This window comes from Felis catus, chromosome D3 (assembly GCF_018350175.1).
Source record: "Felis catus isolate Fca126 chromosome D3, F.catus_Fca126_mat1.0, whole genome shotgun sequence".
NCBI lineage: Eukaryota > Metazoa > Chordata > Mammalia > Carnivora > Felidae > Felis > Felis catus.
Window position 1 is genome coordinate 41,199,706 of NC_058379.1, and position 14,507 is coordinate 41,214,212.

At 34.6% G+C, this 14,507-nt stretch overlaps 1 protein-coding gene across 2 annotated transcripts in view; it reads right to left on the reverse strand.

Annotated features, from left to right (window-relative positions):
• The window catches only part of SMCHD1 (structural maintenance of chromosomes flexible hinge domain containing 1), a 154,634-nt gene that overhangs the window by 88,836 nt on the left and 51,291 nt on the right, over window positions 1–14,507 (reverse strand). For both annotated transcript variants that reach the window (XM_003995046.6, XM_045041660.1), the window contains 5 exons: window positions 10,976–11,120; window positions 5,262–5,358; window positions 3,859–3,931; window positions 1,172–1,311; window positions 376–510 (listed from right to left, as the gene is read on the reverse strand). In XM_003995046.6, the coding sequence (XP_003995095.3) occupies window positions 376–510; window positions 1,172–1,311; window positions 3,859–3,931; window positions 5,262–5,358; window positions 10,976–11,120 (590 nt within the window). The remainder of the gene's footprint in view (window positions 1–375; window positions 511–1,171; window positions 1,312–3,858; window positions 3,932–5,261; window positions 5,359–10,975; window positions 11,121–14,507) is intronic.

The window sequence follows — 14,507 nt, forward strand, 5'->3', positions numbered from 1 at the left end:
ATAGTAACCATGTATTTATTTTTAAAATTATACATATGAATTATTTATATGTCCTTCACTGGTTGTTTACCAAACTTTCTAAGAAACAAGTGTTAACTATAAGAAACAAAAAAATAAATACATTTTAATAGAAGAAAAAATTAATTTTAGGAATATGTAATCAATAGCCATAGGTATTATAAAAGCTTTAATCAAAATTACTAATACAAAATGTTACTCACTATACCATTTCACATTGCCTTTTTCTTCACCTTAGCTAAAAGAACCACAAATACCTCATTTTTATGTGTCAAATATTACTTAAAATATTATAAAGCTGTTAAAAATATTTGTATGAAAACAACATAATATCAATGAATAACAATAACAACTTACAGGTATTTCAATTTTTGCTTTCAGAGTCTGGTCTTTTTTAATGTTCTGCACTTGAATTGCAGATCCTGTTAAAATACTGGTTCCAGAACTGCTGCAGTCTACAACGTAGACTGGAAGGTTTGGAGCCCCGAAAAACTATTGAAAACATACAAAATAATTGTAAGACCCCAATCAAATGTACCAAATTATTCAAGAACTATTATTTAAATTTTCAAATAATTTCAAATACAGCTACTATTTCTGGCTATAAATTGGAAAAAGTGAAACAGAATTCACTGATACTCTAGACAACTGCTGAATGAAAAGAGTAATTTTCTATAATTCTAACTAAGATTTATGTCTTCTGAAACACCAACTTCCTCAAACACTATTCTTTTTTTAAATTTTACCTATTTGGGTTTTCCTTTTCTTTTTGTGCCTTTTTTTAAATTTTAACTTATTTTCATTTGTCTACCCATCCCTAACCCTGAAAGATCATTCTACCCATAAATTAAATACTTCATCTAAACTGAGGGGAATGGACCAAGAAAGGATGGGTCCATTTATAGACAAAACAAAAATGTTTTGTTTATAAAATTCTTTATGAAACTTGATACAGTTAACACCTTTACTGGCTTACAGATGCTGAAAGTATAGGCAATGAGATACCCACAAATTTCTCCATGGAATAATCATTAAAGGCCTAAATACAATTTAAGTCTCACTATAAAGTAGGTACAAGAGACAGTCAAGTCCACTGACTACCATAGGACTCAAAATAAAATCTACATATTCTTCTTACCCTACAGTAACTTACCTTACAATGAACAATCAATTTTGGTTGTGTTGTTATATTGTCTGATTCATCCAGAACTTCTACCTGAAATGGGAAAGCTGTTCCATTTTCTATAACTAAAATTTCAGAATCAGGTTTCACTTTCAATCGATGAGGGGGACCTACCAGAAAATTACATAATGAAATACAGATTCAAGTTTCTAAGACTGAAATACTGAAACAACAACAACAACTTGTAACATTTCAAGTTTTAAGATCTTAAAAATGACAAGAAAAAAATAAGCAATATCCATGTTTAACCATTTCTATCCCCAAAATGTATAGATTCTATGAATGATCAGAGTTGTCTCAAGTATATATTTGAGGTCTAGACTTAGTTTTATGCAACAAGCTATAACACAATAACTAATGCTAGAAATTACCTACAGGTGTAAAACCTTAAAGAGATCCTGGAAAAAAAATATTCAAGAATTTTTAAAAAATACTTTTACTCACTTTAACTTTACACAATGATTAGTTTCTCAAAAACATATTAAGAAAAAAACACATTTTAGGTTAACAGTATTCAAAGGATTAGTTTATGTAAAGATATAACCAGATAATTTACTTGTTTGTCCACTACTCTGATGTTACAAGCAAGCTACAAGTTTCCTCTTAGATCTAAGAGGGTTCACACTACTGTACCAAGATGATTTGATGTACTCCATAAACATTGATGTTTTTAAATTTTTTTTTTTCAACGTTTATTTATTTTTGGGACAGAGAGAGACAGAGCATGAAGGGGGGAGGGGCAGAGAGAGAGGGAGACACAGAATCGGAAACAGGCTCCAGGCTCTGAGCCATCAGCCCAGAGCCCGACGCGGGGCTTGAACTCCCGGACCGCAAGATCGTGACCTGGCTGAAGTCGGACGCTTAACCGACCGCGCCACCCAGGCGCCCCGTAAACATTGATGTTTTTAAATACAATTTATGATAAATGCTGGTAACAAAAATTCACAAAGAACAGTTACGAAAAACACTAATGTTAGCAACATTATTTACTTTTTACCAAATGCCATGCAGTGTGTTAAGTTTTAAGCACTATTCTCATAATCTTCACAATAATCTTAATGAAAAGGGCAATATATTATCCTCATTTTATAAATGAGAAAACTGGAATCCAGAGAGATTAAGTATCTTGTCCAGGTCACATGACTAGTAAGCAGCAGGCTCAGGTTTATGTTCTAAGTAATCTGAAACTTCTTGACCATTATCATCATACCATGCTACTTTTTCCTTCACAATTTTCATTGTCAAATTCAAAAATAATGCCACACCATCTGGTTACTAAGGATTTCACTACTCAAATCTATACTTTTTAGCTAACCTCTAAAATAAAAGCATTGCAAGCGTTTATTTAGCGTTTAATATTTTTTTAAAAAGTGTGTGTGTGTGCATGTAATCTCTACACTGAACACAGTGCTCAAACTTACAACCTTGATCAAGAGCCATATGCTCTTCCAAATGAGTTAGGCAGGTACTCCAACAATTTTATTCTTATACTTCTAACAATGTGCTGATTTAAACATCTTCATCAATTTATGCTTGAGGGAAGCATCAAACTATTTGAATTTGTACAAGGATGTAGCTAACATGTTTCTTTTCACATCCAAAAATGGTACAAAGTGGGGCACGTGGGTGGCTCAGTCGGTTGAACATCCAACTTCAGCTCAGGTCATGGCCTCATAGTTTGTGAGTTCATGCCCCGTGTCAGGCTCTGTGCTAACAAACAGCTCAGAGCCTGGAGCCTGCTTCAGATTCTGTGTCTTCCTCTCTCTCTCTCTCCCCCTCCCCTGCTCATGCTCTGCCTCTCATTGTCTCTCAAAAATAAATATATGTTAAAAAAAATTTTTTTTAAATAAATGGTACAGAGTCATGTGAACAAAGATATGATAATACTATTATTAATAAAACAGAGCTAAAACTGACATACCAATCACTATTGTAGGTATTTTACAAGCACATCTCACTTTGCACAGTACTGTTAGTGAGAACTCATATATATTGGAACTGTGTCCTCCATTCAGTTACCAAAAAATCTTGCAAAGTGAGGGTTGCCTATATTAACTCATTTAATCCTCATAACAACCATGAGAAAGTGGATGTCTCATTTTATACTTGAGAAAACTGTGGTATAAGACAACTTTACCTAACTCATAAATTACAGAGCTTAGATTCAAACCCAGAAGGGCTAATACCAGAATGTATTATCTTGAACCTAGGACAGACTGCCCCTCAAATTAGCCAGCATTTCCTACCCTGTTACTTTAAGGTAACTTCATTATCAAGTTGCTAAATCATTATCAAAATAACAACATAAATTCATGAAAAACTTTTCTTTTTTAAAAAATGAAACATTTACAGTTATATCAGAAAAGATAAAGACAGGTCCGGCTCTAATATAAGCCTAATTAGTATATTTCTAAGAGTGGTTCCCTAATACATTTTTCAATATTCCCTTTCTCCCAATTACTTCAGAGCTTTAATAATGTCTTCCTAAAGGTTTTCCTTTTTTGTTCTATTAGTCATTTCTGTCAGTGATTTGTTTCACATTCAAATTATTTTCAAGACTTATACCATAACCAAACCAAAAACCATCTCATCATTGTATTTTATAATAGGAATATTATTTTAAAGGTGATTATTAGGAGTATTTCTTAAAACATTACCTGGTAGTAATCTAATTTTTAAAATCTGTGTGTCTTCTTTTAAACCCGGCAGAATAACCTTCAAATTAAAATTCTGTTGAAAAAAATTACTTTAATTAAATCCAAGTCCTAAAGCTCAGTAGTTTATCATCTCAATTCTGACTTTTGCTTTTCATTTCCATAACATTACAGAAATCTATTCAGTAAATTTATACTAAAATTATCATTTATGTATATAAGAAATAAAGGTCAAAAAAATTAACTTCTATTACTCCCTTAGAGATACCAGCTTCTTCTAATTCAAAAGGAATAACCTTTGAATAATCAGAATCAAGATGGGGATTACAAAAAATACAGAAAATAGTGAAGTGTAAAATACCAAAAATCTAGAAATCGCTAAATGCAATGTAGTACTCTAGATTAGATCCTGGGTTGAAACACTAGTTATTAGTAAAAACAAAACAAAACAAAAAAGCTGGTAAAATGTGAATAAAGTTTACAGTTTTGTTACTAGTATTGTAGCAATGTTAATTTCTTAGAATGGATAAATGCTGACTATATAAGACTAATAAAGGAAACTAACTGGGTAAAGAGCATATGCAAACTCTCTATACTGTATTTCCAACTCTTCTGTAAATATAAAGTTATTTCAAAAAAGATTATAAAAACCTAGAAATCATTTTAGTTTTTTTAGTAAGCTTATCTTACTAAAGTCAAATTTCCCTGATTTTCAAGTTCTTCTTCCAGAAAACTCTGAATTCCAAAAGATGTACAGAACTTGACCTTTAATTTGACTAAACAATACAGTATAGCATACAGTATTTAAAGACATTCACATGCTCTATTTTAAACACCATTTTGACAGAAAAATTTTAAATACATATTGTAAGTTAATGATGCAGTGAAAAAAGGCTATGTATTACTTGTTATTAGCCACAGTAATCCCTTTCGTCATGTAAATCTACTAGCTGCTTTATATACCTGATTGAAAAATTACCTTATTGGAATTTGTATTTTTTACTTTCCTAACCTTATCCCTCCTCCTCAACCACTTTGCTTTAATCCAGATACCAAACCCAACACGTTCATAAATGTGAGCTAACGTTTCTCATACTTTTGTGTTCTAAAAAGTTGAGGAGAAAAAAGAAACGTAGTACTGGGTCACTGTTGAAAAAATGACTTTGAATATTGGAAGACTGGAATGAATATGAAGACAGCTGAAAAATATCTAATTTACTGTTAAACAAAGGCAAACATGCTAGTTTTCCTTAGAGATGTAAAAGTTCAGTGAAATATTCCTAATTCTTAGGAACACCATATTGTCATCCTGTCACAAATATATGTTATCCAATTTGAAATTTTCCATTTCATTTCTATGACAAAAGAAATAAACATGTATTATAATATTTCAGTACAATGCTTACCTTGCCTTGACAAGAGTTTACAGGGCCCCTAGCTGTAACGCCTCGAATTACACAATTTGGTCCTTTGGTTATTTCTTCATAATGCAAAGATAAACCACTGGAAAACATAAATTTTTTTTTAACTTCCCCTCCATAACTCACCAAAGAAGCTACAAATGTGTTACTTGCTCATGTACCATTCTCATGTCTGATTCACCTTTCTAATAAAATATTATTTTAAAAAAATGGAATAATTCAACCAAAGAAAATTCCCAAAAACTTCTTTTAGAAAGAAAAATGATCCGGGGCGCCTGGGTGGCTCAGTGAGTTATGTGTCTGACTTCAGCTCAGGTCATGATTTCGCAGTTTGAGCTCAAGGCTCACATCAGGGGGTGCTGACAGCTCAGAGCCTGGAGCCTGCTTCAGATTCTGTGTCTCCCTCTCTCTGCCCCTCCCCTGCATGCGCTCTTTCTCAAAAATAAACATAAAATAAATGATCCATAAGTGATAGCACTGGGCCATACCCTATAAATGATAAATTATAAAATGTAAAACATCATTTATTGAATAAGATACAAAGCAGGAAATCAACAAATGCTAGACCAGGTCTAAGAAAAGGAAATATACAAATAGGCCACCTGTCCCTATTAGGGACATCTTCAGACTTTGCCATGTATTTTTTTCAAATCTTTCACCCAGTGAGATGTTAGAAAATTTGTGGAATTATACACACACACACACACACACACACACACACGCACACACACGTGTATATATATTTTGAAGTTTATTTTGAGACAGAGAGAGAGAGCGCGCGCACATGAGCCCAAGAGTGAACAGGGGAGGGGCACAGAGAGAGGGAGAGAGAGAATCCCAAGCTGGTTCCATGCTGTCAGCACAGAGATCAATGCAGGGCTCAATCCCACAATCCTGGGATCATGACCTGAGCCGGCAGCAAGAGCCGGACACTCAATCAACTGAGCCACCGAGGTGCCCCATCTGGCACTTATAAAACTGAATAGCAATTTTAGATAAAGTCCAAATAATCAAGTATAGTCTTATGATGTAACTTTGTTAGAATATATACTGAGATTCCCTAAATCATCTTTGACCACATGTAGGTCCTTACGTTGTAAACATTTTACTCTTGTCAAGGGGTAAGGTGAAGGAAGAAAAGGAAAAGGCAGAAAAAAGCCTAAGTTTTCTGAAAAATGGAATTTAAATATTTACAGGTATTAGTGAATAAGTTATAAAAATTAAATAACATGCCTTGTTCAAAAAAAGCTGTACAGTGACATGTAAGATAAAATAGACTCCTTGGGAGAAATGGATATTAAACATACACATCTGCTTTCACTATCTCTTAAATCTCTACTTTGAGAACAAAAGGATTTCTTTTGTTTACTGTTAAAAGGCTAAGCAAAGGAAGGAAATGAAAAAGAGACAAGGACAATAAAACTCATCTCCTAGAATATAGGACTTAGTAGTCCCTCAAGAAAACTTAACCTTAAAGAAAAAAAAAAAAAGTAACCTTAAAATAGCAATGGAAAAGGCTAGAAAACAAACTATGACCCAGAATTTCTATGTACAGCTCTGGGGCCGGTAAGAGAAAGGTGGAAAAAAAAGATTGATGCAAATTTGGATCCCCAGATCTCCCCTCTTGGCCTGTGGCAGATGACTGGAAGATTAATCTCTGACAAGGCTAAAACAGAGAATCTCTACATGGGGGTGTGGGAGGGTAGATAAAGCAAAAGATAGGATAAAATACTAAAAAGTATAGAAGGAGTAATCCTGAATAAATGTATAAGGATGCTGAGACCTTCCCATCCCTATTCCCATCCCAGCCCTGTTCCTGGACTGGCTAGGAACCTGGACAGCCAAACCACTCCCCTCCAGGCAAGAGACTAAATATTTGAGAAAACTGCCTAGCCCAAGAAAAAGACCTGAAGATACTGACAACAGGATTTTCCCCCAATAAAGCATTACAGATATATCATCCTATAGTGGAGTTCATAGTCAACAGTTTCTCCCACATTCTGTTTCCTTATCTACACTTTAGTCATTCAGTTATAAGCAGAAAACCAAAGACTACCAGGTATCTCAAGAGATAAAAAACCAACAAACAAAAAGCAACTTGGAGAAACAGATTTTCTGTGCATATAAACTTTAAAAAAAAACAAACCATCATTTATCAATGAAAAAATGTATTACATTTACAAAACAAGATCTACAAAAAAAAAAAAAATTCAGGGAACCAAGAAAACTCTTGGAAATTAAAAATAAAGCAGAAAGGAGGATTGCCTGAGTGGTTCTGTTAAGCGTCTGACTCTTGATTTTGGCTCAGATTATGATCTCAGGGTTCGTGGGTTCAAACTCCACATCGGGCTCTGTGCTGACAGCATGGAGCCTGCTTGGGATTCTCTTTCTCCTCTCTCTCTCAAAATAAATAAATCATCTTTTTTAAAAGAAAAGCAGAAAGGAAAAATTCAATGGAAATGTTGTAAAGTTGAAAAAAATCTGTCAGAAAGGAAAGCAGAAACACAAAAATAAGAAAAACAGAAAAATTGGGAAAATCAGAGAAGCAGTCCAGAATGTTCATTACCAAAACATAAGGTTACCAGAAAGAAAAAACAGTGATGATGGAAAGCAGACAAAAGTACTTCAAATAATGTAGAGACCTTTGCAAAGATGTATTACTGTAAAATTTTGCCATGTTGAGAATTAAAAGTAGATCCTATAAGCTTTCAGAAAAAATACACAGAAAACACAAAAATGAAAGTAAAACTAAGTTTAAATTTATCAACAGCAGAAGCTAAAAAGCAAAAATAGAGCAATGCCTTCATAGTTTTTTAATAATTTTTTAAATGTTTATTTTTGAGAGAGAGAGAGAGAAAGAGAGAGAACACAAGCAGGGAAGAGGCAGAGAGAGAGAGGGAGACACAGAATCCAAAACAGCCTCCAGGCTCTGAGCTGTCAGCACAGAGCCCAATGCGGGGCTCAAACTCACAAACCATGAGATCATGACCTGAGCTGAAGTCAAACACTTAACCAACTGAGCCACCCAGGCGCCCCAATGCTTTCATAATTTTGAGGAAAATAGTGCCCAACTTTCAATACAATCAAGTAGAATAGAGACATTTTTGAGAAATAACTGTCTCTCACAGGTACTCCTTCAGAGGAACCTAGTGAAGGATGTGTTTCAGCAAGAGAAGCTTCTAAAAAACTGGAGAGCCATGAAAAAGTAAATGCTAAGTAAAATAAGCTACTTAACAGTCTCACAATTCAGGAATGTTTCCTCAAGGACCCGAAAGACAACTCTCTGCAGTGTACTCATCAAAAAAAGGTAAAAATCCCTATCTCCCAGTTTTCTGAGCCTAACTTCCAGTCACCTGACTCCAAATTGCAAATCCTACAGCCAGTGGTAAACTTAGTTATTTCATCTTTAAAACATGAATATATAAGTTATAGCCACTTATCCACATAAAAGAGTAAGGTTTTCTTCAGTCTTTGCAATCTCTTTATCCGAATGCCTATGATAATTATGACACTTTGGTTTAATGTTCAGTCAATAATGAAACTGTTTTCTCTTCTACCTTTATGAAGAAGTTTTCTAGGTTGAGGGGTAGGTTTTGTTTTTAATTTTATTTCCTCAACACAGAGAACAAAGGGAATTGCTAAGATGAAGGTGAAGGAAGATAACAGAATGTCAACTATAACAAGCATAAACACAATCAGTATAGACTTGAGCACATCACAAGCTCCAAGAGAGATGTCTCCAAAAATATGAAACTGATAGATCATCTATGCACTTAAAACATCTTAAGAGGATATGAGACAATTTGGCAGAGAGCGTAGGGTTTAATTTGTAATAAATTTATCCAAGGAAAAAAGTAACAAAGTTGTACAATAAAGTGACTAGTATCTACATAATTGCAACACAGCAAGCACTAAATACCAATCAAGCCACAATATAAACTTTACTGAGGAATACAGGAATAGGAAGGAAGCTTATCTGTAACTGAAGTGGCAACAAGAGGATATCTTTATCTACAGCTGTAAATCAAGCAATAATGCCTACAACTGAACAATGAAGAATAGCAATTCAAAATGTAGGTATGTGGCAGTAGTTACGAACAGATTCAAGTAAGAAAGTTGAAAATGGTTCTCTGAGAAGTGAGTTGTGGGTGGAATAGAGAGGGTAGAGAGAAAAGAAACTGCCCTTTTTTTTTTAATAATAAGCCTTAACATACTATTTGATTCTTTAAATTATATGAATGATTTTTTTTAATTAATGTAACACTGAAAAAAAAAAAAAAAGAAACCCACTCAGAAAATGGTCTTGGTTGAAGATAAATTCACATTTTTTTTTTTAGTAAGGATTTTTTTTTCACTAAGTTGAAAACTCCAAATATAAATATGCATGCACATGTGACAGAGAGTTCTTATGTAAGAATACCCTTATAAGGATAGGATAGAATTATAATCAATAATAGGTACAAAATAATGCACTAATATTTTCTATTTGTGACTAGAAGGGATATACTTTTAAGTGTTTTATTTTTATTTCCAACGTTTATTTATTTTTGGGACAGAGAGAGACAGAGCATGAATGGGGGAGGGGCAGAGAGAGAGGGAGACACAGAATCGGAAACAGGCTCCAGGCTCTGAGCCATCAGCCCAGAGCCCGACGCGGGGCTCGAACTCACGGACCGCGAGACCGTGACCTGGCTGAAGTCGGACGCTTAACCGACTGCGCCACCCAGGCGCCCCTAAGTGTTTTATTTTTAAACAAACACATTTAAGTGTTCAACTTTTCCATTACCATTTAATATTCAACCGAATGCAGTATGTCAAAAGACAAACATCAGTTTTTGCACCTTAAGAGAACATAAAGCTAAAAAACTCATTTTGAGTATTTTTTATAACCATATATTGTTTTTCAAGAACTTAACCATGTGAGCTTCTAGAAGGCAAATACTATGTCCTTATTCACTTCCATATGTCTAACTACAAATGCCTACAACATAGCACATGCTCAGATGATTAAGAGTGAACAATTACAACACAAAGGGAAAAAAGTGCAGAGACAAGAGAAGAAAACATACGTAAAAAGTGGGCTCAAAAAGACAAATTTGGCAGCTAATGCAAAAAAGAAACAATTAGTATTCATGCTCTTGAGAATGAACAAGACTTTCTCCCAAAGCACCTTAAAAAGAGAGAATGGAAAATAATGAACATCCTCAATCATAGTTAAGTTTCTGATTTCTTATTGTAAGCCAATCACAACACTAAAGAACTATTACATAGAGGGAAATTCTAAGGAAAGACTCAAATTTCCATGGAAACCATAAACTTTATGGCTATAGTTTAAAAAAAAAAAAACACCCAAAACTGTATTACCAGGTTAAAAACCTTCTAGAGTAAGCAATAACACTAAGTTTAAGTAGCAATAACTTTCTTTCATACTTGCAGAATAAAATGGAGTAAGACAGAGCTATCACTTTCACTTGAACAACTTTAACAATAATTTGTCAAAACTAAAGCAATTTATAATGACACTGTAGTCACAAAGCATAGCCTGGGAGTAAATAAATCCCCCAGATATTATAAAATATACTATACACTCTAAATGATAAATCTAATGTTAAACACACACAAATAATTTAAGCTAAAAAAAAAAGACTAAATGCTTAGTAAATATGAAAAATCATATACAAAGTGATCCTTCAAATTACCTTGCTTCAAAAACTGGCTGAATATCATTTCCTAGTTGACTAGTATGACCAAATTCATCCTGAAACTCCAGAGGGATATTGAATGGGACTCCAACACGAAAAGGAGGATCCATAAGACCAAATGAAAACTTCTCTGGTTTACCCTCTTTAAAAAAAAAAAAAAAAAAAAAAAAAAAAAAAAAAGTAAACATGAGAAGCAAATTCATAGGTCAGAAACAGCCATATTTTATATACAGGATATTAAATTATGACAAAGATGGCATTTTAAATCTGTGAAAAACTTATATAAATTAAATCTAGTGTTTTTAAAAATTTATTCATTTTGAGAGACACTGTGGGGGGGGGAGGAGACAGAGAGAGGGAGAGACAGAGACAGAGACAGAGACAGAGAGAGAGAGAGAGAGAGAGAGAGAGAGAGAGAGAGAGAGAGAGAGAATTCCAAGCAGGCTCTGTGCTGGAACTCGCGAACCATGAGATCATGACCCAAACCGAAACCAAGAGTCAGAAGCTCAACTGACTGAGCCATCCAGGCTCCCCTACATAAATCATACCTATAAGCCTCATGGGAAGAGTCAGATCTTTATCTCACTATATATAAATTCTACAAAATTATTAGAATATAATGAAGAAAAACTTTATAACCTTATCATAGGAGAAACTAAGGCAAAACACAATATTCCTCCTCTCAGTGGTTAACTGTAGTGCGGAGGCAGATGATTCCACCTCTGACATAGTTTCAGAAGGTCAATAGTAGCCTAAAGCTATGTTACAATTCCTGCGTCATTCACCTCACTTCATCTCATCACATAGGCATTTTATCACCTCATCACACAGGCATTTTATCATCTCACATCAACACAAGAAGAGTAAAGTAGTATAAGATTTTTTAAGAAAGAAAATAATTTCTATTACTGTATATTTTTATAAATGTTCTATTTCATTGTTACAACAATCTCTTACTCTTATATAATCTCTTACTGCCCCTAAATTATAAATGATACTTTATTATAGGTAGGTATACATAGGAAAAAACAGTACATAATATGATTTGTTACTATCTGCAATTTCAAGGGATTCACTGGTTGTGGTACTGCAACATTTCTGCTGCACACAAGAGGGATTACTGTACTCAGGAGCTATGAAAGAATGTATTTAGCAAAATACATTTTATTAGTTATAATGAACAAAGTTAAAAGAGATGCTTTATATGATAAAATATTTACAACATATCCAACAAAGTTTTAAAATCCCGAATACATAAAAACCTCCTATAAACCAGCTGTTTTTTTTTTTTAAACGTCTATTTATTTGTGAGACAGAGAGAGACAGAGCATGAACGGGGGAGGGTCAGAGAGGGAGACACAGAACCTGAAACAGGCTCCAGACTCTGAGCTGTCAGCAGAGAGCCTGACGCAGGGCTCGAACTCACGGACTGCGAGATCATGACCTGAGCCGAAGTCAGCCGCTTAACCGACTGAGCCACCCAGGCACCCCACCAGCTGTTCTTAAAGTGTGGTCTCTAGTCTAATGGTTTCAGCCATCCCTTGGGAAATTATTAGAAAGGCATATTCTAGGGTTCACTTAAACCTACTGAGTCAGAAATTCTGGGAGTGATGCCCCATAGTCTGTGTCTTAATAAGTTCTCCAGGTAATTAAAATACAAAGCCAAAATTTGAGAACCACAGCTTTAAACTATTAAAATGGGCACAGCAAAAAAACAGGCTTGCACAGATGACACAGCCCAAGAAAGGCAAGAAGAGGTGCACAACCTAATAATTAAACAATTTAACCACCAAGTAGGATAAATACAGAGGTCAGCCAGGAATCGGCACAGGAAAACTGGAACTTTCATAGTCTGCTGGTGAGGGTACCTTGGCACAACCTTTAGGAAGGGCAATTTGACAATAATGTATTTAAACATTAAGGCATATACGTATCAGTTTTGCAATTCTACTTTTTGGTGTCCACGCTACAGAACTTCTAGCACATGTACACAAAGCAGCATAAATTTTTCCCCATATAGAAACATGGTTTGTAATAGCCAAAAAATAGGAAACAACCAAAATGTTCATCAATAGAAAACTACTTCAACTATAGCATGTCCATCTATGGAATGTGTTCCACAGCTCTTAAAACAATGTGGTAGATCTGTACGTACACAAAGGAACAATTTCTATGGTGGCCCTATTGATTGATTAAAGAAGGTAAGGTGATCACAGGCACTTAAATCAGCTCTCTCCAAAAATCCCATAATAATGACACTACAGAGATTTTATTCAGAGATTTTTTTTTTTACAGAGGTCTAAAACTACAAAAACAAAATATACAATAGCAATAGGTTTTGAAACTGGCGACCATACGGGTTCTCCATATGTCTTAAGTGTAACTGACTTAACGGAAAGACCCAAGAACATCAAACCCTCAATTATCAACAAAGCAAGCAGAGAACCAATCTAATTCACACTACAGGATACCCAAAAGTCTCAGGGATGGTATGTTGGAATGAAAACGGAATGAAAAAGACCTGCTGAAGTCTGTTTAAAGAAAGAGTTCCCCAAATCCCTACTCCTCAATACACAAAACCAGTCAATTGTCTTCCTCATCCCCACCAACAGATGGCTAATTCTCTGAGGAAGATAAAAGAGTAGGGTTAAGAAGTAAGGGGCAAAGCACTATTAAATGTGTCACAGTCTGCTGAAAATAGCAAGTGAAAGATTAGATAGGTGTGAGAACCCCAACAGTCTTCCCCAGCTTGCTCCCAAAATGCTGGCAGCCAGGTATTTACCCACCTACCAGGAGACTGGAAGGCTCTACTCTGGGGAATCTGAACAGTCAAAAAAAGAAAACCTAAAAATTCTCATAATCTCCCCCAAATGAACTAAAATCTTTCAAATGTCCTGTCGTTAAGTGTAAGCAAATCACTAGTCGTGTAAGAGAGCATCTATTCTAAAAGGGCAAACATTTAAAACAAAAACAAAACCATGGAGGAAAATGACTATGAATAAAGTTTAAATGCTTCAAAAAAGACCACCACTGTTATTGATACCCTCCGAGAATCACTGAATATATGAAGTAGGCAGACAATGCTTTGAATAGGGAACAGAGAATAAAAAATGACAGCATAAAGGAAAAATTCAATAGAAAGGGTAGAATATCGTGTTAAAGGAATTTCCCATAATATAGTAAAATAAGAAATAAAAAGTAGAAAAAAGAATATTAATACACCAGTCAAGAGGTCTACTGTCTTAATATTAGATAACGTGGAAAACAGAGTAGGAAATCAAAGTAATTCAAGAAAAATTCCTAGAATTTAAAACTTCAGAAACTAGAACAAAAAAAAAGATTCTCCAAACAGCTGGGGGTCAGAGAAGAGGCAAGACTGGGGTTGGGGTGAGGGGCAGAGAGGCTCACAAGCAAAGGTCAGGAATCTGAATAGCTTTAGATGTTATCAGCAACAACAGAAGAAAACAATGAGGACTTCAAAAATTTTAAAGAAATATCATTATGAATTTGCAATGACACAGAGCTAGAG